Source organism: Nelumbo nucifera, chromosome 2 (genome assembly GCF_055504915.1).
Source record: "Nelumbo nucifera cultivar China Antique chromosome 2, China Antique-T2T, whole genome shotgun sequence".
Taxonomy (NCBI): Eukaryota; Viridiplantae; Streptophyta; class Magnoliopsida; order Proteales; family Nelumbonaceae; genus Nelumbo; species Nelumbo nucifera.
The window spans coordinates 44,795,931-44,821,628 of record NC_142650.1 but is presented as its reverse complement, the minus strand read 5'-3'; the positions used below and the strand labels follow the sequence as shown (position 1 = coordinate 44,821,628).

General features: G+C 38.3%; 1 protein-coding gene and 1 pseudogene across 1 annotated transcript; one reads left to right on the top strand and one right to left on the bottom strand.

Moving 5' to 3' along the window:
* Positions 1–1,100: 1,100 nt before the first annotated feature.
* Positions 1,101–19,765, bottom strand: LOC104602645 (uncharacterized). The gene is made up of 11 exons (XM_010266412.3): positions 19,219–19,765; positions 18,816–19,124; positions 18,616–18,724; positions 18,392–18,485; positions 15,866–15,953; positions 15,698–15,781; positions 4,803–4,899; positions 4,610–4,697; positions 4,324–4,429; positions 4,154–4,246; positions 1,101–1,851 (listed from the first exon to the last, which is right to left on the bottom strand). The coding sequence occupies exons 1-11, from the start codon at positions 19,384–19,386 to the stop codon at positions 1,453–1,455; spliced, it is 1,635 nt and encodes a 544-aa protein (XP_010264714.1). The 5' UTR covers positions 19,387–19,765; the 3' UTR covers positions 1,101–1,452.
* A 4,294-nt stretch (positions 19,766–24,059) lies between these two features.
* Positions 24,060–25,082, top strand: LOC104602646 (fasciclin-like arabinogalactan protein 11 pseudogene; annotated as a pseudogene).
* Positions 25,083–25,698: the final 616 nt, after the last annotated feature.

The window sequence follows — 25,698 nt, the reverse complement described above, 5'->3', positions numbered from 1 at the left end:
TTTTTTCTGGTTTCCTATGGTATACATGCATATTTCAATTATATAGCATGTGCATATCTTATTTATAGTAATTTGAGCCTTATAATCGATGTATATGGATTTTGTGTCTTGGTATGTGTGTGTATAGATCCTTCTTTTTTTGGTAAACGTGTGTGTATAGATCATTCCACACCATCTTTCTGGTAATGCTTTTTTACGATGCATATCTTAAAATTTCATTTACCACCGTTCCACCCTAGGTTGTAAAAACCCTACAGGTAAGTACAACATACCCTATTTGTTTATGGTTTGCACTTTGCATATTAAAGACACGAGATTATTCATTGGGTTTTGTTTGTTTTCAATGTAAATCTAAACTGGATACAAATTTTGCATCTATTTGTTGGTAACTATGATTCACACTTCTACCTGATGCGAAATTTGTACTTTATGTCACATTTGCATTCACTGTCAGTGCAAAATTTGCACCCCAAATTTGCTCCACCTACCATAATTCACCCTCATGTAAGGTGGGGATCACATTAACCCTCCTACCTCTGTTTCCTTTCATATACGGTGAGACTGGGAACCACATCATTTAGTTCTAAACAAAATAAAACAAAGAATAAATTATGACTCACTTTTGCTTCAGATTTAACTAAGCTTATTTGCATTTCCATATATTTACATCAGTGCAAATGTTTGCTTTGCACTGCAAACAAACTGAGTCTTGGTTAATGAAAAAATAGCATCAGGGAAGAAATGCAAATCCATAATGGTGGGTCCTTCGCTGCTACTCTGCGTGGCTCAAAATGTTGCGATGGTACGGTGTATATTGGACTTTTCCTAGAATGAAAGTATGAAACACAATGAACGCAGACTAAGGCTGTAAGTTTTAGGTAATACAGTGAAGCAGATAACCAACTCAGACTTAATTATGAAATCCCTTTTATCTACCATAGAAAAAGATTTAAGGCTGCTGTGGATGCAATAATATAAGAATGAAGAACTGTACAGCCATGTCTAAGCAAAGAATTGTCCACAGTGACAGTCTTCCCAAACAAACAGCAAGCCGTAAGCTCACTCTGAGCATACTCTGGAAGAAGTAAATAATGATGATCTGGTGAAAGAGCAACTTCTGTTATTCTTTTTAGTCTTAGCAACATTTGTATAGCCTGTTCATGTTTGCTTACAACCTTTGATGCCCTCCCCCGCAGTGCCATAACTGGCAATTTATCCCTATGAATATACAAGGTAAAAAAAAAAAGAACCCGTAAATTATTCACCGCAAGCACATCGAGTAATGGACCCAATGACTTGATAAACTTAAAAAGTACTCATTGCTCAATACAGGGCAAGTGGGCAACCCATCAGATGGAAACACCTCAAATACAGTCAGGTTAGCAAATGAAGATGCAATCCTGTAACAAAAAGACAATTGCCAACTTCGTCTGCCAATAATGTTCTCAAAGACTACTGCTTGTAACTAGAGTTGCCAACTTTGCCTGACAATAGTGACTTATCCTTTGCGCTAGAACTTAGTGGAGTATCTGAGTTGCTTGACTGGCTTTCAGCGTACCCTGGTCTCATCCAGATTTTCACATGCCCTTCCCGGCATACAGTAAGAACCGATTCTTGAGTGAATATCAACCCAGATAGGGGTTCTGAATGGACTCGGTGTGCAACTAGAGGGGAAAGCTTTGGCACATCTCGCATGCTTGGAGCTGGTTGGAGAGTACCAATTGGGCAAACGCTGTCCCAATGAGAGGACTGGCTTCCAGTGCTATATGTGGGAGATCCACCAGGGGGGCATCTGCGCAGGGGTACCACAATTTCATCCATTACCAGGTCCCACAAAAGCAACTGTGTGTCCTGCTCACAAACACAGGGTTGCAACCAGAGTAGCTCAGTGGATAATATATTGCTATATCTAGGAATTTGGCAAAAAGACAGTCTAATATCAAATCGCATACCAACACAAAAACTGAAATTAGAAATGAAATATCATCTGTTCTTTGTTTAGGAATGATTGAGATATTCTCCTAGAAAAGTGGGCTAAGCATGAACTAAAACAAAAATAGCAACTATCCATCCTCAGTCACCAAGTTGATTATTAATCTGGACACTTTGCTAATATCTTCAGTGTCAAGATGAATTAATAGCATTTTTTTTTATCATTGAACTTCTTAAAAATGTGCCAATCCTGTTTCCCTCCCCCTCTTCCCCTCTCAAATGCCTCGGTAAATTACAAAAAAGAATGATACTTCATTGCCTTCTTACCAGAAGGCCAAAGAGAAATAACTCATGGTTGAGAAGAAACAATTCTTTGGTGATTAAAAGTAGAGAAGAAAAAAAATGCTCAAATAAACTCAGTCATGCTGCAATAAATAAATACATTTCAGACATCTTCCTCCTGCCTTTCTATGCATAAAATAATGACTTTTCAATTCATAACCCCTTGATTTCAGATGGACTGATATCAAGATGTTATCCAAAGCCAGAAACCATGTAAATGCCGACTCTTGGAGGGGTATGATTCTCCAAATACCCTTAACATGTTTGGTAGCCCAGTTGTGTCATCATAAAGAACATAGCAATGGCATTCTGAAAAGAGACGTTTGACTTGGGAAAAAGTGTTTTATTGGAGATTATATGCATTGTTTTCCATAGCATCCACTACCTGGTTTCCTTTGATATGACTCTACCTAATATAAACGGCAATGTCCCAAGTAGCTTCTCTAAAAGACCTCTATGAATGCCACAGGTCCCATGTAAAACTTTGGTTGAAATCATGATTATCTATCTCCAGTAAAGTTCATAGAAGACAAACCAATACTCCCCCCCGCCCCCCATGGGCTCATCACCAGATGGTCCTAGAACTTTCATTGTCCAAATATTTCTCTTTTTCTTCTGTCATGCCTGCATTATTAGGGAGCCAAAGTAGGTGTACCAGGCTTGAACCCAACGCACTAACTTCCAAATAGAAACCAACCACTAAATAAACTAAAAGATTAACCTAATTCCTTTTTCTGGAAGAAGGTAAAGTGAACCTAATTCCAAAATCAACATATGCTTCTGTTTGACAACAATTCTTGGGACCAAATTAGTGAGCCTGTAACAAATTTGGACAGCTCCAGTCATTCATCAAATTCCTCATTGTGCCCCACATGCTTCATTGGCCTCTGATTTGTCATGGTCCTTTACTGACTATAAACATCGTGACATGCATCCAGATGTTTATGGGTTGAAGCGAATGCATTGATTATCTCTGAAAACCATATTCTGATGCTATGGCATTACAGACCTTGGTTATATCAAAAACCCGATACCCCACATCTCTCATATACATCCTTCCCTCTTTTTGCGATGAAACTTATCTTTTTCTCAAAATAAAAAGGAATGAATCTCCATTGCCTAGCTTAAGAAACAGAGAATTTAATTTATATCGAGTCATAGCATAAAATTGATCACAAATCACCCCAATATAGTTAAAACATTACCTAGGCATTGACCAGGTGACCACCTAGGCATTTTATAAGCCATTTGCCTAGATGACCAACTAGACGGGTGGCACAGAAATATTGTAAGCATCTTATTATTCATCAAAAAAATGATATAAACATCTTAGTGGGGCAAATAACTAAGTCCCCTTTATAAATTGATAGTAGTCTTTATTCTATTTTAATTTTTTGATTGGTAACTTGTAGAATTTTATTAATGTATCAGTAATATACAGTGTAAATATACAAAGATGTACAAGTCTTATAATCTTGATAGCAGTCTCTATAAAGCTAGGCTTTTAACCCCTACTGTATGTATTCATATTTTCTCTTGACCAGGGAAGTCTCAAAAATCTTGTCATTTTTTCCTAAAACTCAGTTGTAAGTTGTCATTCAATCATTTACTGAATTAATTTCATTATATATATATATATATATTTATTTATTTATTGCTTAGGTGCCTAGTTGTTGCCTAGGCATTAGCTCATCTTCCCAGCCTAAAATATCCAAGAGTCACCTAGCCACATTAACTTAAACTGCATTTCCTTGTTAACAAGCCAACATAAAAATAATACCATGCACATCAAACCTACATGATTGATGATCACTTAATCTGCCAACTAATAAATTGAAAGGAGATAAACAAACAGTAATTCTATAGAAATTTTACATACCTGACCAACAGAACCAAAGCGGTACATGACATTTTCCCCTGTTCCATCTGGAGTGGGTGATGACCAGTACGAGTCAAAAGCAACTCCACTGACCTGCCAATCACCCGATCTAAAATGTATCAGATGACAATGTAAAAGAAATTATAGCAACTACAACAGTTGCAACTTACCCAAGAGTTGTGTCCTTCACCCCATGCTACTACCTTCCGATCTTCCATACTCCAGACTTGTACTAGGTCATCTTCACCTCCAGTCAAAATGTATTTCCCATCCATGCTGACAAGAACATACTGTCAGCTGCTATTTTCTTCACAAAAACTTTAGCAGTTGTCGAGAAGGGGGTGGGGACTGATTTCAACAAATATGGCAGAGCAAAAAATTAAAAAAATAAAAAATAATAATATACTTGAACAGCCTATAACCTCCTAAAGATCACATATCAGGACAAATTTATACCTCCATGCACAACACAGTAGAGCACCATAGTAGCTTTTTCCACCACATATTAACTGTTCTCTAGAATAGTCAAATACCCGCAAGTAACCTGGCATGTGAAATACAATCTCATAATTTCTGGATTATCAACATTTAGTACAAATTCAATGTGAAATGGTATTATTGCAATCCAAAGAGTACATAAACACAATACCATCTCTTCCAACAGTTGCCAAATACATGCCATCTGTTGAGAAAGCAATGCTATTGATTGAACCTTGGCAAATGTGCCATCTAGCAACTGGGTTACTCTGCAAGTAATCATAAAAAGTCAATAGCTATAAAATAGGTAGAAGCTCTCCAATTTGAATACAAATTCTCCAACAGAAAAAACATCTGACTTTACTCAAATAGAAAGCCTACATCATAGTTTTCAAGGCACCAAGGTGAAGCTAGGCGATAGTGGGGCACCTTGTCATCTAGTCGCCTAGGTGGGCACCTAGGCAATGGGATTTTTTTTTTTTGAATAAAAATCATGAATCCTAGGGTAATTCCCTAGCAAACGGCAAACATACTTCATTATTAACTGTCTATAATTTCATAAAAAATGCATAAGCTTCATTTAAAACATAGAAAATCAACATATTCATGAAAAAATAGAAGAAAAGAAATTTAAGACAATAGAAGGATTGGGCCTCTATTTTTGTCCTTGGAAAAGAAAAGAAAAGAAAGGATGAAAGCACAAAAACCAATATGTGTTAATTGGGTAAAATTTAGAATTCTTCTGCTTATTAGTTCAGATTTTGAAGTCTTCAAGGCTTCAAGAGAGTATAAATCTTGATTGAACCCTAACACAAGAAAAATAATGACAAAGAAACTAGTATTTTAACTCAAAACTGAATAATTTAATTTAATAATGTTAGTTTTATTGTTATAATCTCAGAAAGTTAAGAATATAAAAGTATCCAACAGCACTGTGTAAAAAATATCATGGCAGTTAAGTGAGGCAACCCTCCATGAGCACCTTATTGCTTAGGCGTCACATGTTAGGCTACCTTCATATTTCTTGGTATTCCTAGTAAGGTAGTGGATCCTAGAGGTAGTTTCCATTTCATCATATGATAGCAGATAGTTCATGTCTCATTGAGGCATAGTTGTCAAGGCGACAACGCACCCTTGGAGGCTCGCCTTGTCTAACTGCCAAGCAGTTTGTACATTGTGTTATAAAATACTTTTATATTCATAATTTTTTGAGATTATAATTATAAAATAGATATTATTAAACTAAAATGTTCATTTTGTGTGCTTATATACTAATTTCTTTTTATTATTTTCTCATTTGTTAGGGTTTAATCACCGCAAACATTGCCAAATGCTGTATTGAACCCTCAAAGACTTCAAAACCTGAATAAATAAGGAAGAACTCAAAATTTTGTCTAATCAACACATTTTCTTCTTCCACATCTTATTCTTCTTCCTCTACCTTTACTTTTCTCCTTTTCCTATAACAAAAATAAGGGTTCAGCCCCTATGTTTTTTGAATTTTCTTTTCTTTCTTCTTTTTCTTCTCATGAATATGTTGATTTTCTATACTTTAACATGAAGTTTATACTTTTCTTATGAAAATTATGGATAATTATTAAGGAAATATGGTTATGGAACCTAGGGAACTACCCTAGGATATATGTTTTTTACTTGCATAGTGGCATCCATTGCCTAAGCGATGCCTAGGCGACAAGGTGACAAGGCACCCCCTGCCTTGGCAATTCTTGATTGTCATAGTAAGGTAGTAAACCTAAGTGGTAGTCTCTATTTTTTCACATGGTAGGTTGTTTTGTATCATACTATCATTTGAGGTAGGTAAAATGCATGCACTCATTGGATGATTTGATTTTCATTTGATTATTAGGATTTCTATGTTTTATTGTAGGGTTGCAAGAAAGTGTTGTGGCCATGTGAACTCATCGAAACTAAACTACCCATGCATGCACTCACTGGGTGATTTGGCTTTTCATTTGATTGATAGCATGCTTGTGTTTTATTAGAGGGTTACATGAAGCGTCATGGTCATTTGAATTAACCACTCAACATGTTAGCCTACCTTGATATTTTTCAATTGTCATAGTAATGGAGTAGACCATAGAGGCAATTCTTATTTTTTCAGATGTTAATAGGTTGTTGGTGTGTCATTTGGGGTAGCCAAAGCAGGATGAACTCATTTCATTATTTGGTTTTTCATTTGATTAATAGCATGTTTGTGTTTTATGAGAGGATCACAAATAAGTGTTGCAACCATGTGAACACATTGAAACTAAATCACCTAGGCAAGTACTCAGTAGGTGATTTGGTTTTTCAATTGGCTGATAAAATGTTGCATTTTATTGGAGGGTTAACCATGCAAACTCATTGCTCCACATGTTAAGTTATCTTTGCATTTTCTTTTTTCATTGTTAAAGGCAATGGGCCTATGTCCTACTTAGGCCTTCCATTAGGGACAAATCCTACGGAGAATAGATTTTGGACCCTAGTGCTAGAAAAGTTTGAGAAGAGATTATCTTCGTGGAAGAAGAATTACATCTCTTTGGGAAGGAGAATCACCTTAATAAGAACTACATTGGCTAACTTACCCACTTACTTCCTTTGTTTTAAGATACCACCTAGGGAAGCTAGGAAGTTGGAGAAGTTGATGAGAGATTTCCTGTGAGAATCGAGACAAGGAAAAAAGATCATTTGATTAAATGGGCAATTGTTTGTATAAGTAAAGAAGAGGGGGGTTTGGGAATAAAGAGGGTGGTTGAAACAAATGAAGCTCTGTTGGGGAAATGGCCGTGGTTGAAATAAATGAAGTGGTGGGAAGCATTCATGGGAGTTCAGAGAATGGGTGGATGCTCGTGTATCAAGGCCGGCTAACTTGGTAGCACCTTGGAAGGTCATTCACAACATCCTCAATTTCTCAGGTTTGTCAGGTATGAAGTTTGTTTTGGCAATGCTACCCAATTTTGGAAGGACATCTAGGTAGGAAACACCCCTCTAAAGGACCTTTTCCCTTCGTAAATTCATGTTTCGTTGTATAAAAAAGAGGTGGTCTCAAAATGTCTCATCTTCGGGAACACCTATGTCTCCTAATTGGGATCTCGAGTTTCGTACCAGATTAAGGGATGATGAAATTGAATCCCTCTCTGACTTGCTTTGTTGCCTTAATCAGGTTTGCTTGGATCCCTCTAAGCCAGACAAAAGGGTGTGGGCTCCTAGGCCCAAAGGGACCTTTACTTGTGCTTCTTACTTCAAGTCCATCTCTTAGTCTTTTGTCCAATAGCTTTTTCCGTCAAAGGAAATTTGGTGCGGGCTAGTTCCCCCAAAGATTATGGCTTTTTGTTGGGAAGTGTACTATGGGAAAGTAAACACTTTAGATAACTTACAAAAGAGAAGACCTTTCCTTTGTATTTCTCCAAACTAGTATACCCTCTGTAGAGCTCATGGGGAGGATTGTTACCATCTACTAATATCTCGTCCATTTTCTACAACTCTCTCTTGGGAAGCAACTCTCTCTTTGATAAAGTGTTGATCCACTTCAATATGCTTAGTTCTATCGTGTTGTACCGGATTATGGGCAATGTTAATAGCAGCCTGATTATCACAGTACAGCATGAGGGGCTTCTCATAAGCAATACCCAACTCCTCAAATAGGGATTTCAATCATAACACTTCAGCCACACCATTCACCATAGACCTATATTCAGCTTTAACACTGGAGCGAGCAACAACATTTTGGTTCTTACTTCTCCAAAAAACAAAATTTCCGCCCACAAAAGCACAATACCCAGAGGTAGACCCCCTATCATCAACACATCCAGCCCAATCAACATCTATGTAAGCTTCTATTTTTATGTGACCATTGTCTTTGAAGAGTATACCTCTACCTAGACATCTCTTCAAATACGCCAATATCCTCTCAATTACAAGTAGGTGAGTGGTTCTAAGGGAATGCATATACTGGCTAACAACATTGACTGCATAAGAGATGTCTAGCGTGTGAGACAAAGATAGAGAACTTTTCCAACCAACTGTTAGAATGTAACTTTATCTTCAAGGGGCTCTCACACCTTTTGCACTGATCTTGTGATTTTGTTCAATAAGTGTATCAACAGGCTTAACACTTAGCTTCCCAGTTTCTTCCAAAAGATCAAGAGCATACTTCCTTTGGGAAACAAAAATCCCATGTTTAGACCGTGCAACCTCAATACCCATGAAATAACGTAGCTCTCCCAAGTCTTTGACCTCAAATTCTTGGTGAAGGAGTTGCTTAAGAGAGTCAATCTCACAAGTATCACTCCCTGTCACCACATATACAACAAGTAGGGTTAAGGAGGAATCCGCTTTCTTAATAAAAAGAGTGTGATCTAATTGTGCTTGCACATAGCTGAATTTTTCAAGAGCCTATCTAAATCTATCAAACCAGGCTCTAGGAGACTATTTCAGTCCATATAAGGCGTTATTAAGCCGGGAGACCTTTCCTGCTTCTACACTATAAAATCCAGGAAATAACTGCATGTACAACTTTTCTTGCAAGCCACCATTGAGAAAGGCATTTTTAGCATCCATCTAAAACAATGGCCACGAGAAATTGGCTGCAAGAGATAGTAAAACTCTAATAGTGTTCATCTTTGCTACTGGTGCAAAAGTCTCCAAATAGTCTATGCCATATGTCTGTGTAAACCCCTTTGCAACTAATCTGGCATTATATCTTTCAATGGAACCATTAGCATTATGCTTCACTATAAACACCCATCTACACCCAACCAGTTTCTTCCCTTTAGGCTGATCAACTAACTCCCATGTATTGTTCTTCAAAAGAGCATCCATTTCTACCTTCATTGCATCTTTCCACTCAGGTACTGACAAGGCTTCCTACACTGTTCTGGGAATGGGAATAGTAACAATGGATGCCAAGAAAGACTTGTAGGATGGAGACAAATGATCATAAGACAAAAACTAGGAAATACAATGAGTTGTAGATGAGGTACAACGGCGTTTCCCTTTACAGACTGCAATAGGAAGGTCAAGATCATCCAACAGAGGAGAAGGCTCAAAAATGGAAGGCATTTCATCTATAGTGGAAGATAAAGGAACTGTGGTACCTGGATCTAGATCCACAGAGAGAATTGGAGTTGGCCTAGACTGCTGATGACCGAAATCAACTTGCCTCCACCGCTTGTGATATACCCTCAAATCCCGGCACCTCTGACAGCCCTCCTCACTATACTCCCCTTTAGTGATTGGGACAAGTAATGGAATTTCTAATGAATGAGACCCCACCTTACTACTCTCCCCATGAGGAAAAACCCTAGGATAATAGGGTACATCCTCAAAGAAAGTGACATCCATAGAAACAAATTATTTCCAAGAAGTAGGTTCATAGAAGCAATGCAATATCCCTTTTGAGTTTGTGCATACCCAAGGAAAATGCATTTTAAGGATTTAGGATCAAATTTGGAACAATGAGGTCCAAGAATTTGAACGAAGCAAATACATCCAAAGGTCTTAAGGGGAATAGTAACAACTCTTTATCAGGATATAATAGGGTGAATGGAACTTTCATGTCTAGAACCCATGAAGGAACTCGATTGATGAGATTCACAGCTGTATGAACAACATCTCCCTAGAAACGTATAGGCACATTAGAGTTAAGCATAATGCTTCTAGCCACCTCCAATATATGCCTATTCTTCCTCTCAGCAACCCCATTTTGCTGAGGTGTATGGGGATTGGTGTTCTAGTGGATAATTCCATGGTCAAAGAAATACGAGGCCAATGGTTTTGCAAAATACTCTTTAGCATTATCAGATATGAAAATTTTGATTTTGACCCCAAACTGGGTTGAAATCATTTGATAGGAGATCCAGGTTAAAGTAGGAACCTCATCTCGAGAATGCACAAGGTAAACCCATGAAAAATGAGTATAGTCATCAACAATCAACAAGAAATATATGTATCCCCCCATAGCAATGATGTGATATGGTCCCCAAACATCAATATGCACAATTTCAAAAGGAATACTACTTCTTTTATTACTCAAATGATAGGTTGTTCTACAAAATGCTTTGCAAGCTCACAACTTTCACATTTCAAACTAGACATCTGGACCAACTCAAACAATCTGGGAAACAAACTCTTCAAAGACCTAAAAGATAAATGACCTAACTGATTATGCCATAGCATAACCTGACTCACAGACTGAGAAACAAAACACCTCCCAACTTCACTATCTTCCCCATGTGAGCAACCTCCAAGAAGGTAGATTCCATTCGTCTCACGGCCAATCCCAATCACCTTCCTTGTCTTCAGATCCTAAAAAACACATCGATCAGGAAAAAAAGGTCATTGAACAATTTTGGTTTAGTGATGCTACTAACTGAAAGCAAGTTAGTACCAAGTTTAGGAACATGTAAAATTGAGGACAAAGAGATGGCATTAGACAATTTAATATATCCTCCCTTGTCAGAAATGGGAACAAGGGAGCCATCAACAATACACATTTTGTCTCTACCTGAGAATATGTGATAAGTAGTAAACAGTGAGAACAAGTCAATCACATGGTCAGATGCACCTGAATCTATCACCCAACAAGGTTCAGTGTTACTTGGGGCTGAGGCATGATATGCTGAAGCCTGTGTACCTGAATGAGCAAATGCTGAAGTGGGAGTAGCAGATGTTGTAACTAGTGGCTGAGATAAGGATGCTGAATTGCCAACTTCACTCTCCAACCGAGTCAGAGCAGACCAGACAACAGCTAAGGTGTCTAGGGATGTGGCTCTTGTGCTAGATGAGGGTGCACCATCAGTAGTAACAACCACAATGGCATTTCCCCTTTTGTTTCTGAGCTTTGTTAGAACTAGATGTGGATGTAACTTCCAACATGTGTCTTTAGTATGCTTTGGTTTCTTGTAATGTTCACACACTAGCTCCCTCTTATCTTCTTTATTCATATCCCTCTCCTTGTCACCCCCAAACTTTGGTTTCACACTTTCACTGCTGCTAAGGCCGATTCCAATGGTTGATGTTGCAACATAACCTTTCTCCTACTTTCTTTATTGTGCACTAAAGAGTAAGCTTGTGACAAGGTCACACTTTCTCTAGTGAGTTGTCTCACAATATCATATTTAGAATTCAGACCGGCTAGGAATTCAAAAACCTTATTGGTTTCAACTTGTTTTTTGTAAGTTTGTGCATCCCGCTGACTTTCCCACTCAATTGTCTCTAAATGATCAATTTCATGCCACAAATATTTCAAAGTGGAGAAGAAAATTGAAACTGGTTTATCTCTTTTCTTAAGGTTGCTTACTCCACATTTCAGCTCATAGGCCCTAGCAACATTAAGTGGTTGAGAGTAGGTTTCTTTCATAATGTCCCAAATCTCCTTAACAGTTTTTGTCCACAAGTAATTTTGGCTAATGTGAGGCTGCATGGAGTTGCACAGACAAGTCATAACCAAATAGTTCTCCTGAACCCATTTGGCATAGGTTGGGTCCTCCTTGGTTGGTTCCTTCACATCCCCCAACAGATAGCTCAGTTTTCCTCTACCCCCAATAGCCATCATGGCTGACTAAGCCCATTCCAAGTAATTTGATCCATCAAATTTGACAGTGGAAATATGAAATGTGTTCTCAGTCATGTTACCAGAACCACCAGCCCCCAAAACACTTCCACCTTGATTCTTAAACTCCATTCCTGCCATCTCTTTCAAGAGATTGATCAACAAGAAACCATTTTAGTGCTGAAACAGGTGTAATTGCACCCAGAACTTGCTAACAGCCGACCTAGAAGGATGAAATAGGTTCGGCTATCACCTAGAAATATTGGAACAGGTCTAATAGTCTCCCAGAAACCAATATTACTCAGTCTGAAATACTGTAGCACGTCTAACTATTACCCAGGAATTGACAACAGTCATAAATTTAGGGTTTAAAACTGAGAACTGGACGTAGGTCAAGAGAAAACCCTAAAAAATCAGGAGAAAATAGAAAACTCCCAGCCGCATCTTTCAGATTATTCAAAGCAGACTTTGGTTGAAGTCGATCTCAAAAACAAACACAAACTCACTCAGAAAAGTCTGGCCACCACCTCCAAACCACTGAACTTTCTTCCTTTCCTCTAATTCTTCCTGATCACTGGACACCTTCCAAGGCTCTATGATCCCTTGGGCATCTGCTGCACTCTGCCAGCAATCTCCAAGAACTAGCCGATTGACTTATCTCTGCTAAAACTTCCAACCCTAGGAAGTTCTCATGTAGTCGGCCTGATTAGACTCACATGAGAAGCCCTAGGTTGGCTCTGATACAAACTTGTCTAGTAAGACTGCAATCAGTCCTAGTTGTAATGTAAAATAAACAAGAAAGAAAGTTGAGAAGAAGAGAAGAAGAAGAGAAGAAAGTCAAAAAGAGTGTGGGTCATAACTAAGATTGATGCCCCACTCAGCTATTTATATTAATAGTTTAAATAGGGTAAAAAATCAGAATTACCCCTACTGCTTACATAAGCTAAGAAATAATAGAAACAGAAAATAACTACCAACTACCAACTACCACTAAGTAGCATAAATAGACAAACAGTAGTGGGGACCACATTATTGTTCTACATCTCTACACAAACCAATTGGGGTAGAGCATTTGATAAATGAAGGGGATTCTTAGGTGGTGGTGGGCTGGTTAAAAAACCCTGAGGATGCTATATGGTGCTACAAGAATGAAATTAAGAAATTTAATTGGCTGACAAGGAATATGTTGGTTTCTATACAGTGGGTGGGGAGATCAGCAAATGCTTTGGCTGATGTGTTAGCCAAACAAGGGGTAAATAGGGAAGAACTGTTTTGGGCTCAGCTGTGACTTCTATAATTTATTCCTAGTTTACTTGTAAGCTTCTAGGAGGGGCTGCAGCTTGCACCTCTCCATGGGATGTTGTACGAAATTACAATTCTAAATCACTTTCTGAATTAATAAAAAGTTTACTATTACTCATCAAAAAAAAAAAGTAAGGCAGTGGGCCCTAGAAGCATAGTTTCCCAAGTGTCAAGGCTAGGTTAGGTGATGGGTTTTTCTTTTTCGTTTTTTTTTGAATAAAACCAATCTTTCACTATTAATTGTTGCCTAGTCGCCTAGGTGATGGTTTTTCTTGAATAAAGTCACCTCCTAGACACCAAGGGCCCTCCCATAAACCTCTTGTTGCAAAAAGCTCCTCCCAAAACAAGTTTCTATCTCTATAGGAATTAGGACCATAGACATTAGTTAAAGTCCATTCTCTTCCATCAGAGGATCTTTTGTCTTTTAAAGAGACTGAGAATTGGACCACCAGTTCCTCCACACATTCTAATTCTTCATTCCTCCAGATTGTTAGAATGCCCCCTGAAGCTCCCCAAGAGGGGAGTGGGGACATAGGACAAGCTTAGTCCCCTAGCTCACCGAATGCTTCTAATCCATCTTGGATCTACATCACATCTGGTTTTTCCTTCCTAATAACACTCCTTATTTTATCCTTCTCTTCTTGGCACTTCCTAAACCTCTCACATTCCAACTTAATCTTCATTGAGTCAATTTAAAGGCCCCAACTAAAATTTCTTTTTCTTAAGACCCCCCTTTTCTCCTTTCCTTTTCACAGACCATTCCACAATGGATCTTTTCTATCTCACTCTTCTTTCTTTTCGTATGCTTTCCCCCTTTCCTGTAGACTTTTGTTTCTCCCTCTTTCCTTTCAACTATCTTTTTTCCTTTCTTCTCTTATCTCCAACTTGTTCAAGAGAATCAGTTCTCTCCGGAATGACTGAACTGAATTTACCTGGGTGTTGTCTTGTACTTGATGTTCAAAGTGCTCTACCCCTTCCCTCTCAATTTCTTTTCTAAGACCAAGGCTGTCATATTTTCAAGGATTAGATTTACTACTCTTCCCCTAAATCCTCCTTGTCTAGACTTCCCTCTCCCCAATAAAATAACAAATGGAAAAATGATCTATCCACTTGCAATTGCTATATCAGTGTTGCATGGACTCTTCTAAGTGTATGAAGTGTCCTTGTTTGATATGCATCAGATACTGACGCTCCATAGATTCTTCTTGGACTCTTCAACATAACATTTCCCTTATCAATATTCTTATTATTAGACATAAATGAATAGCTAATATACGCAATGAATGTCATTTTTCAGAAATCATTATTAAGTAACAAAGATAAAATTTTTTACCTTTTAGTATAGGTATATAATGTTTAGAATTTGAAACATGGACTATTTTAATGGTTTATACTTTCTATAGATGCATCCTGAGTCCTTGTTTTTTCTTGTCAAGTCAAACTCCCAGATGCACATTGGGTTCTGATTTCCATGCCATGCTCATGCAACAGCAACACTGACTTCAATAGGTTAAAAAGAGGGTTGTTTTTTACGCATTTCACTACTTCAACCCATGCATCTTCTCTGCAATCGAGGTGTCTCAAAACCTCGCTTGGAAATCAAAACCTTCCTCTTTTTTTTTTTTTTTGATATCTTCTTAAGGGCTACACAACGGGGGGTAGCCCATCCCCCAACCCAGGTACAGGCAGGATTCGATCCCAAGTCTCCGCTATGACCAACAGGAGACCTTACCAACCATCTGGTTGGCACCATAAATCAAAACTTTTCTCTTGAAAGTTGAGTTTTATTGTGGCCTATAATTGCCCAATATAGAACCTGCTTAAAAGGGTTCAACTACATAAATTAATATCCACTCCAAATAATAAATATCCATATTCCATAGACGAACTAAATATAGTGTTAATTATGCAGTTCATGATCGTTAATAGCTTTTCAATCTTGTATAGTTATTTCAACAGCAAATTCTTCTTGTCTATCTCCAGAGATTACTATTTTATCTGAAACAGAACTAGGACAGCATCTCTTTGCATAAATTGAACATAGACAAAAGGAATCAGAATGCCAGTAAGAAGTTCAATCATACTTTTTGTTAGAGGATTGGATTGCATAGTCATGCTTCCGTACACCATTTACATCCTCTCACATACAGTCTCTTCTAATTTTCAGTATAACAGAAATTCATTATCTTCTGAAAACTTAATGTCAAGATTACCTTACTTGATCGGGCATGTGCAACCGAAAATTGTGTTTGGTCCTTGATAACAGGGAATGAAGAATCACCAGTACCATCCTTATTCTAAAACAAATAATGGCATTCAGCACCAAAAGTCAGAAAAACACAGTTTTTAAACTGGGGTTTCAATTGACACTTAAGTATTACCTTTTCATAGACATATAAGTTTCCATCAGCATGAGCAACAACAAAAGCTCCATCGCCATCAGGTACCCATGCAACACCAGTGCATCGACTGTTGAAAAATAGTAGTCAATATCAATCTTAAAACTATAATTCAAGGTATTTAAAAGCTTTCCATATCATAGACAATGTCAATAAAAGGGTTAATAATATTACCAGTGTTACAAATGTGAATTAGTGACGGGATAGTAGACTTGAAATGGTGTTTACATTGAGGAAAAGATGTAGATAAGGTCATCTCAAAGATGATTAGTAGGCCAGGAAAGGGGGAAAAGAAAACCAAAGAAATTGTAAGCTGGTGCCTCCATTCACCACAATCACTAAGCACCAACCACCCATTTTTGCAAGGGTTGTTAATGGTTTTGATAACCTTATCAAAGCTAAACCATTACTAGACTGAGCTAGGAGATCTTCCTTTGAATTGTTATTGTTGCATCGATTAGGCTGTGTGTTAGTGGGCCTATTTGTCTTATTTATGTTTCAGCTCAACCTTCCTTAGTAAATGACACTCCAAGTTGCTTGTCCTTTTTTTGATCAATATTGCTTGTCCTTTCAAACACTCTCCTCTTTCTTTCCTTCAAAATGCTCCAGCATATAGCAAATGGATTTTAGGTTCCATATAGTAAAATCCTTTACCCACCAAGATTGGACAAGATTAGTGTAGTGATAGTATTGATCAAAAAAAAAGATTAGTGTAGTGATATTATCCAAAGCACCATTGAACTTTGATAATTTCAAAAAAAAGTGATGAAGTGGGTCGAATTCTTCAAAATAATGAGTAATGAGTAAGAAATAGGAATTAGACTCCTCACTATCATTAAATAGCACAAATAAGTATTGCAACCTCCTTTGCTTCAAGATCGGGCATCCTCTTTCTAAATTCTTTTGTCCTTGTGACCCACAATAATATTGCAGCTGTGATGCTAATAAACCCAGGAACAAGATAAACAATTGGCAAGTAGAGAAACTAGAAGGAAGCATAAAACAGAGCAACACAAAGCACAAACAGAGATTTACATGGTTCTGCTTATATACTACGTCCATGAGCGTCGGAGGAGAAGAAATCCACTATCAAACAATGGAGATTACAATTAGTGTTCACAACCTTCTCACCAAAGCCCCAGCTCCCAATACACCTAAGGTTCCCTCTTCCTGTATCTTACACACTCTCCCGTTCTCTTTTCTCGGCACCCAATATGCAAAGTACAAGGCTATTTGTATGATAAACCCCTAAATTGGGTTGGCCCCGCAAAACTGCTGAAAAACATATCTCATGAGTCCCACAAGATCTTGCTATGAGTCTAGAGTCTAGCGAGACTGGAACCTAGGAGTCCTACTTGCAAGTCTGACCTGCGATTCCAGGCTACTATGAGACTATATGACTAGCAAGATGAGCTGTGAGATCAGATGACTAGTAAGTCCATATGAGGTGCAAGACTGGTTGACTAGTGAATCCATATAAGTTCTGAGACCAGATGACTAGCGAGTCCATACATTTTGCCTTTGGGGTTTTCCTCAACTTTGTTGGGTCAGGTCATGGAGCAAATTCATAACTGGAATTCAAGACACCAACACAACACTGCCTTGTAGTCTATCAAGTATGTTGACTAAGAAGTTGACTTTCATGTCATTAACATAAAGGGTTCTAAACCACCTCATAAAAAAAAAATTTAATAATACCTCCTAACATTTGCCTTGTGACTGCTTGCTAAAATATCTAAATTGGGAAATCCTTCTTGTTGGGGAGAATTTCACACCAAATATTATCTGAAACAACAGTTGATCACCCTCTGCCACTTCAAATATATGTCTATTGAAATCCAATGAATTTTTGAGGATGCCACTCCATATGCTTGGGCCATATTTCTATCTGCAAGAATTAAATTTCTAACCATGATCCATTGATCCATACTTGAATATTCAGATTAGTTACTCAACACTAATATGATGTTAAGATTCATAACCTATTGGATCCACTTGGAGATTTTTCCCTAAGTAAACCTCAGATTAAAGTTAATTCAAACTCGGCCTTCATCATGCTTATTCAAAGTAGTGAAAGCTCCCTAGCTCCCTATCTTCCACTTCCATCTCTCTCTCCTTTTGATTTTTTTTCCTCTTACTTCTACAACATCCTATACAGAAGGTGTTTCACCCCAATAATAACCCCAACCTTTAAGATGTAAAATCCAAGTTTCACTTAAGAAGAGTCCCACTAAAGTTCATCATAGTGCTGCTTGGGTGAAAAGCTGATCATAGTTTAACAATTCCTCATAAAGATTGACAAATGGTCACATATAAAACAAGTTGAAGTAAAAGCAAAATAGTACAAAAGTCCTTGGCAGTTATTCCATCAAGTTTAAAATGCGACATAACAACATAAAGGGCATTAGGTGTGCCAGTTAACTTAACAAAATTAAACACTGTTAACATCTAAAAGAATAACGGTTTTAACATATAAGAATGAAACGAATTTGGAGTTAAAGGTCTTGCCTGTTATTTACCGAACCATCTTTATTGTAATGTTGGGCCCCAACAAGCTTCTTTCCAACATCTTGCAATTGCTGTCTCAGTGACACCGAATACACTGCAAAATGCACAAACACCAAAAATAAGACGAGACATGTAGTGGAAACCTCAAAAAGACAAGAAAACAAATCATTTATCAAGCTTCAAATCTAAACAATTTACTAACCAAAATATCTAAAACAATTTACCGTCTCCAGAGTTCAACCCAACAAGTAAGTCATGCCCATCCTTAGCTTCGGGATCAAAAGCATGGCAAACAGGGTTCGAATTGCTGAAATGGATAGATTTTATAGGATCCTACAACCCATATGCATAATTCTATTAAAAGATTGATTAGAAAAAAAATGGATATCCAGAAGAAACTAAAAAAGAAATACAAGAAAATTACCTTGTCTGGAGAATTCAAGTCACTAATGAAAATGGTATCACTGACATTAAAAATCAGGTAAGTCCCTTTGCCGTCATAATTCGAAAGGGCCGGTGGATTACTCGTACTGGAAGCTCCCAATGAACCAATTCTACTAGTTCCTGTAATGCCTTTACTAGAACCATTTCCTCCAACAAAACTAAGTGTCCGGCTGCCATTCCCGCCTAAAAGTCTGGCCGCTGCTGATCTCACTGCGCTGCCGCTGCTCAGGCTCGAGGTCGGTGCTGACGGAACCGGCGCCGGTTTATCCTTGAGATGCGCAAGGGTTACCTGAACAGATGGATGGATAATTCAATATGGATATGGGCATCAATTCCGATAAATAAAGAGAGGGAAACAAACGAGAAAACCTTAGAATACCCACCTGAGTAGCAGCTTTGCTGTGTGCATAGTGAAGGAGACCGGCGGGATGAGTCTTCTCGTATTGAAGTTTGTAACGGCCTTCTGGGGTCTTGAAGTAGGTCTTCAGCCCCGGCGATTGAGCGTTTGCCGATGATGAAGACATCATACCGTTGCTGCTGTTGTTGATCATACCCGCAACAATTGTTTGCGACGCATGAGATCATGGGTTCATGACAATGGAATCACTTTTCTCCTCGCTCTCAGTTCCTGGACGCTAGCTACTCCTGCCACTCTTCTTCGTCCTCCCTCTTTTTCTGTTGCTTTTAGGCAATGACCATATCAAGAGCTCTGACTCTGTAAACCCCAATTCATCAAACACTGAAAATAGCTTTAGTCGAAGATCAACGGGGGAGCTAGTAATGAGCGTCTAAACTTTCGTCCTCCTCTCTCTTCTCTTTCTCACTGTTTCTTTCCTTTCTTTCTTTCTTCTTCTTCTTCTTCTTCTTCTTCTTCTTTCTTCTTTTTCAGTCGCAATTGTGAGCGGCCAACACGGACTCGGAAGATCCCTGACGTTGATTTTACTTATACTAATAGATGCATCATACTTTGCACAACTACCATCGGACACACGTAGACGGATGCCGGAACGAATCATCCATCCCATCTCTGATCTCTCGATTCGGTTAGGAATCTTAGTTTGGTTCTTCAGTTTTTAGCCTTCTGATCGGAATTTTGATCAAAAGGATTCCCGTTCCCCAACGAGTTAATCTCCCATCTCAGCTCCAAGGTTAGCACATCAGTTCAGTGGTGTATAAAATGGGAATTTCACATGAGCAATGCTAACGAAACGAATTTTTTTTCTCGTACTGTCGTAACCTTTACAAACGCACCATGCGGATAAGCGGATCGTGGAACATCGACATTGTGTCAATTAGAGCCAGAGCCCAGAGGCTCTCGGAACTTGGAAGTGGTAATAGCTGGCCCGGCGGCCCCGGCCCATCCCCGAGCTAGGGCTGGGCTGAGTCTGAGCCTAGGTGTGGCTGGGCCAGTGGCAAAAACCTGTTAAGGCTGCACTTGGAAACGATGCAAATGGAGTGTAAATCCTGGTTCAGGGTAAATTTGTACTCTGGTTTATTTTTGCCTGTGTTTGGCAATATTACATTTATGCATTGACAAATGATAGACCAATGCATATTTACATTGATAATAAGATGTAAAAATACATCAATAAAAAGGAAGTAAATTTGCATTCAAGTGGGCTTTTGATAAGAAAAAAAAACATATGTTCTATTGAAATTCATGTTTGCATCCATTACAACTAAAAATCTGTTTGGTAAGAAAGTAAAAACTAACACAATTTTACAATTTATATGAACCGTTTTACACTCCACATATTTGCATTCACAGTTATTTGCATTATTTCCAAACGCAGCCTAAGGCCCTGGCTCCATCACCCAAACAACCATTGAACAAGGCGTGTGTTTATCATTTGAAAAATGCCTAAGATACAAAGTTTATATCCTCTTGTCCCTAACGAATGCATCTTGCACGGTTGACAGTTGCACTGCTATTTATGGCCCATTTGGGAGCGGCTTCTGCATTGACTGATTTTTTTGGTTAATGTAAGCTTATTTTTGGTTTTCAGGCTTTTTTACCAAACATGGTTCAATGGCTTTCCATGTTTCCCAGCTCATGTAATGTCCGAAACCGCTGCATGAAAACCCTCCCAAACGGGCACTTAGAATAACCTTCTAGGTAGGCACTTGCCATGTGTTGTCCTGAATCCTTATAATAACATTGGGTTGGAAATTTTGAAATTTAAGACTTGTCCATAAAAGGGAGCCTATATAGAACAAAGTGGCATGGGCTTTTAGGCAAACATCTTTGGAACTAACCTAACCTCCCATCCCACATGGAAATTTCTTAGGAGGTTGTTCACACTCCATCACTTGATGACCAACTCCCCATGCTTATACTTTAGTGACCCTCTATATTTTAATGCACAAGGAGATATGATCGAACATACCAGACACGTGGCTTCATTACTGCCATATGATTCCTCTATCAAGGTACCAACACTTTTAACAATTCATCATATATGACATGTGGCCAAGATATTCAGAATATAATTGCTTATGTCAAAGATATGGATTCCTTGAAATTCCACCATCAATGCAGTTTCACATTTGGCCGTCCATCATGTGAAATGTGGCCAAAATCTTATAACTCTTGGGATTCCACCATTTAAGGCACTCCGATAATAATTCAGTCATCTGTCATATAACATGTATCTAAGGATTTAGAATGTATCTCTTCCAATTTCAGAGATATAGAAAAGAATGATGTCATCATCTCGTCTTGTTAGGGGAATGTATCTAACGATTTAGAATGTATTTAATTTTTAGCCTTTTATTTTAAAAATTAAAAACTGAAATAAAAATATAAATTAAACCAACCCCACAACTTGGATGTTTTAAAACATTAATAATTTAATTTTTTTATCAATAACATTAATAATTTAATATACACATGATATTATGATATTTGGAAAAAAAATCTTTTAACATTCAAAAGCTATTTTAAAAGAAAAACATCAATGTAAGTTTCAAAATAACCTTTTCTGTTATCTTGGTTTCATAATCCACAAGGAGAGATTGAAAAGGATGCCACTCATAAAATTAGAAAATTAGAGCAGGATGGACAAAATGAAAGGATATGTGTAGATCCTTGGGCCATATACTATTCCTACTAAGGCCCCATTAGTTTTTTGGTAAGTTATTTATCTATGCTCTTTTATTTTCTATCAAGGCCTCGTTAGTTTTTTGTCCCATTTAAGTGTTGGTAAACTTCTTCCCATGTGGGAAAGTTATTTACCCACTTGAGAGGTGAAATACCCAGGAAAATAAATTTTCCTTAGTCTCCGCATAAATCTGAAAAAAGAACATGAGTTTTTTGGTCAATGGGAACCAAAATTCCGTTAACCAACTTCCCCCTTCTCAGAATCCAAAATACAAACACTTTCTAAAAGGAAAGTTTTAAGAAACAATTATAAGGCAACAACTTTATATGGAGTAGAGTATTGGGCAGTCAAAAAAAGTGTAACAAAAATGTGAACATTAAAATAGATAAATAGAAAAATCAAAAAAGGATAGAATCACAAATGAAATTGAAGGAAATTTAGGAACAGCTCTAAGCAGAATGCAAAGATTTACAAGAGAAAAAGTATTTTATTACAAGGGACAAAAACAAAACTTGAGGTAGACCAAAAATGGCATTGGCTGAAGTAGTGGGAAATGATTTAACCGACCTAATATCATTTGGGCAAAGCTTAGATGATGAAGTACAATAAAACCATATTCTCCCATTTTTATGTTGCATTCATAGAAATATGAATCAATAGAGTAAATATAAGTATATAACATACTTTTATGGCATTAACATATGTAGCTCATATCCAACATGGAGTACATCTATAGTCTCCCGAGCCTCAAATATTAACATATAGCAGAGGTTTTGAGGGCACCACAAAAATCACAAACGTTAACGCGAGTTCTATATATATATAGCACCAAACCAAAGACCATACTTGGTATCCTTCTTATACGGCTAGTGGAAGTGTGGGATCAGATTCACATATTTGCGAGCTCTCCATGATATGACAAATGGGCCGTATGTAAACTAACGTGCAATATACTAGTGGTGCGAGCGGTACATCTGGTTGAAAGATTATTTTGGTCTTTTAAAATAGAGTAGAGTTTGATTCATCTTTTTATATTTCAACTACCGGGGGCCTGTGCCATACAGGAAATTTTATATACATCCTTATAAATGGTTTATAATGATCCTACTTCTGGTGTGGAAAAGCAAGTTTTATACACTAAAAGGGAGAAACCTGAACCCATCTATGAGGACGGGGTTGTGTGTGATTCACACTTCATTTCATTTCTTAAGAATGAACAGTGATTTCACAAACTAGCATTAATCAATACAAATTGAAACGATACACTTAGATTGAAGAGAATGTGATACACTTATTGCATGAAGGCTTATCGCAAGAATCACGGAGGTTTGTTGTGTGGTTCTGGTGTGGTCCGACCCCCCCCCCCCCCCTCAAGCGATGCATGGGGTGATGTAATGCATACCTTGCTTCGGAGCTGCTGGAAACGAGGTCTGCTTAATGGCTTGGTGAAGATGTTAGTTATTTGGTCATGAGCGGGGATTTATTGAACATGAAGTGTATCTTTGGCAACCTGCTCTCGAATAAAGTGGAAGTCAATTTCGATATACTTAGTCCTGGCCTGAAAAATAGGATTGGCACTGAGGTAAGTGGCCCCAATGTAAGAGAGCGTGAAAGAGAGAAGCCAAGCTGGTAGAGGAGAGAGAGAATCCAGAGAGATTCAGAAGTTGCGAGTGCAAGACTACGATACTCTACTTCAGTGCTGGAGTGTGAGACAGTAGCATGTTTGCAAGATGACCAAGAGAAAAGATTGTTGCCAAAATAGATGCAATAACCACCCCACAGAAAATGAAAAGAAGGCGATTCGGTGATTCACATTGATCGAGAGGGTTCCTTTGGAACAGTGGAAGTAGAAGCTTCTTCCTTAATTTTGTTGCAAGCAAATTAATATATTTTTTCCCCGGAAAAATAAGTGAAAGGAAAGCAACCAAAAGACTATTATATGAATCACAGATTCCTCCAACCTGTATTACTCCATATTCCTGCCTTTCTAAGCAAAATATTAGCTGCAACTCTCTCTCTCTCTCAAGACAGATGAGATGTAAAGTAAGGTGAGGCCAACTTGGATAGCACCTTATACCCAACTTTTCTTACTTCACCACCTCACAACCTCGTCTTATAAAGAAGCCCTCTCTTTCTTTCCAGTACCTTCAGTTCAGAAGCAATTAATTAAGGCTTCTGTTTTTTTTTTTTTATTATTATTAACTTCCTCTAAAGCTAGCTAGCAACCCCAAGAGAGATCAACCTCAATAGATTCAAAGTGACTACTAGAAATATGATGAAGCAGCTTCCCTTCCATTGTTTTCTTCTACTGATCATCCTCACCCTCATCATAAATTGCACCACAACCACCTCAGCTCAAGCCCCAGCGCCCGTACCCTCCGGTCCAACCAATATCACAGCCATCCTCGAAAAGGCAGGCCGGTTCACTACTCTAATCCGGCTTCTGAAGAGTACCCAAGTGAGCGACCAGATCAATACCCAGCTCAATAATTCCAACCTGCAGGGTCTACTCTCTTTGCACCCACTGACAATGCCTTTGCTAGCCTCAAGTCGGGTACCCTCAACTCCCTCACCGATCAGCAGAAGGTCCAGTTGGTGCAATTCCATGTGCTCCCATCTTTTATCTCCATGTCACAATTCCAGACGGCCAGTAACCCATTGCGCACCCAAGCAGGAAACAGCAACAACGGTCAGTTTCCTCTCGACGTCACCACGGCTGGAAATCAGGTGAACATAACCACTGGTGTCGTCAATACCACCATCGCCAATTCAATCTACACCGATAACCAGCTAGCTATCTATCAGGTGGACCAGGTTCTCCTTCCCTTAGAGATGTTTGGTCCACCATCGCCAGCTCCTGCACCGTCCAAGCCCAAGAAGGATTCGCCTTCATCTTCGTCGGATGCTCCCAGTGGCTCTTCATCATCAGTTGATGCTCCAGTTGATTCTTCTGGTGCAATGGCTCTCACCCGGCGTCTTGTTGTGTCATTTGCGTTTGCAGGATTTTCTTTATGACCACGTACAATCAATTCATGATAGTGAGGGGAGGTGATGAACCAGTGCTGCACCAACTAATGAGAATGGCGGGTAGGTTCTGGCTTGATCTCACTGAACCAGATCGATTGTGACCTATGCTGTGAGAGGTTTTAAATAATTCGTCATCTCTCTCTCTCACAGTTTCTTGTCTCCTTTGTGTTCACCGTGCAACGCCATTCTGTGTTGAGGACAGGTATGCTGTGACCTAATGGGTTTAGGCCCATTTTTCTTTTCTTATTTCTTTTGAGAATTTTTGTCAAAAGCTTGTAGTTTTTGACTTTTTGGTCCATTTGAATTTTTTGCATTGTTTGTATGTCCATGAAAATAAAAGAAAGGAATGATATAGAAAAATTGATTTTAAAAATATTTAATCTAAACCAAAACACTTCCGCTATGTTTGGTTTGAAGCAACGTTCAAAATATATGCCCGATACACTGATAGGGGCGTATCGGGTGAATCGATACACATTTTGGAGACGTTTTTTTTATTTTTTTTTCACAACTGGTTCAGGGGCCGGTTTAAGTCTCCTCTACCCCCTGAACCGGTCAGACCTCCGATACACCCACTGTAGGGGCGTATCAAAGGAGTCTCAAAATGATACGTATCAACCAATACGTGTCGATACTTTAAACCTTGATTTGAAGGAAAGAGTAAGGAAAAGAAGGGAAATGCAGGGAAACCTATACAAGATTTGTAAAGGTTTCCTTTCCTTTCCTTTCCTTTCC